Source organism: Equus quagga, chromosome 14, assembly GCF_021613505.1.
Source record: "Equus quagga isolate Etosha38 chromosome 14, UCLA_HA_Equagga_1.0, whole genome shotgun sequence".
Lineage (NCBI taxonomy): Eukaryota > Metazoa > Chordata > Mammalia > Perissodactyla > Equidae > Equus > Equus quagga.
In genome coordinates, this window is record NC_060280.1 from 90526833 (window position 1) to 90528395 (window position 1563).

The 1563-nt window shown below is 42.6% G+C and overlaps 1 protein-coding gene across 1 annotated transcript in view; it reads right to left on the reverse strand.

Moving 5' to 3' along the window:
- Positions 1 to 807: 807 nt before the first annotated feature.
- LOC124225066 (olfactory receptor 7D4-like) overlaps positions 808 to 1563 on the reverse strand; it is a 1412-nt gene continuing 656 nt past the window's right edge. The window contains exon 2 of the mRNA XM_046637471.1: positions 808 to 1551. Coding sequence (XP_046493427.1) covers positions 808 to 1551 — 744 coding nt within the window. The remainder of the gene's footprint in view (positions 1552 to 1563) is intronic.

A 1563-nucleotide genomic window follows, 5' to 3' on the forward strand; every position in this document is an offset into this window, starting at 1 on the left:
GAAGGTGAAGAATTTCAATGTTTGAGAGGATAATTTTGGGGAAGCAACATCAGCACTTGATATGATAAGTGCTTTGAATATAAGTTAAAAATCTTAAGAATGACTGCAAGAACATTATACAAAATAGCCAAGACTTGGAAGCAACCTAGGTGCCCATCAAGGGACAAATGGATAAAGAAGATGTGGTGTGTATACAGAACAGAATACTACTCAGCCACAAGAAATGATGAAATCCAGCCATTTGTGACAACATGGATGCTCCTTGAGGGTATTATGCTAAGCGAAATTAGTCATAGGGAGAAAGTCAAATACCGTATGATATCTCATAAGTAGAAGATAAACAAACACATAGCAGTGGAGATTGGATTGGTGGTTACCATAGGGGAAGGGGCGGGAAGGGCAAAAGGGGTGATTAGGCTCACATGTGAGGGGATGGACTATAATTAGTTTTTGGGTGGTGAACATGATGTAATCTACACAGAATTTGAAATATGTTACAATGTACACCCGAAAGCTAAAAAAAATGACATAAAAAATAAAAATAAATAAATAAGAATGGCTGCAAGAAAGCTGACCAACTTGGAACTTTATGGACAGGATACAAGCAAGAAAAGTTAAAAAGGAATTACTGAGGAGGTTGTTACGGAGAAATCAATACACAAACAAATAAAAGTGAAGTCATAGGTGCTTTGGGAATTGAAGAAATCAATCATGTCTTTTAGGTGTGATAAGGAACCAGAATATTTATATTTGCAACAATTGCTTTTGGGGTCACAGTGCCCACTTAGTTCTGAGGCCACTGATCCATCACAGACAGGAGGCTGTTCGCCTGAGTAGCCTTCCCAGGGCCCCTTTCACATCCTTGTTCCTCAGGCTGTAGATGAAGGGGTTCAGCATGGGGGTGACCACGGTGTACATCACTGAGGCAATTGAGCTTCTCTGGGAAGAATGGGTCACAGCAGAACTGAGGTAGACTCCCACACCTGTCCCATAGAACAAGGAGATCACAGAGAGGTGAGAGCCACAGGTGGAAAATGCTTTATACTTGCTCTCAGAGGTGCCCACCCTCATTAAGGAGGAGACAATCTGAGAGTAAGAAAAGAGAATCCCAGTGAGAGGAAACACAAGCAGCAGAGCAGTGGCCACATACAAGGAAATGTTATTGATGAGGGTGTCAGAGCAGGCCACCTTGAGAACCTGAGCCAGTTCACAGAAGAAATGTGGAATTTCAGTGCCTATGCAGAAGGTCAGCTGCACCATCAGTAGAATATGAAACAGGGAGACAGAAAAAATGACCGACCAAAACATCAGAACCAAGATGCAGCAGAGTCGTGGGTTCATGATGACCACGTAGTGCAGGGGGTGGCAGATGGCCACAAACCGGTCATAGGCCATCACAGTCAGGAGGAAACTATCCATTCCAGCAAAAACCATAAAAAAATACACCTGACTGAGACATCCTATGTAGGAGATATCTTTGCTCTGTGTCTGGATATTCATTAGCATCTTTGGGATAGTGGTGGAGATGAAGCAGATGTCAACAAAGGACAGGTTTGAGAGGAA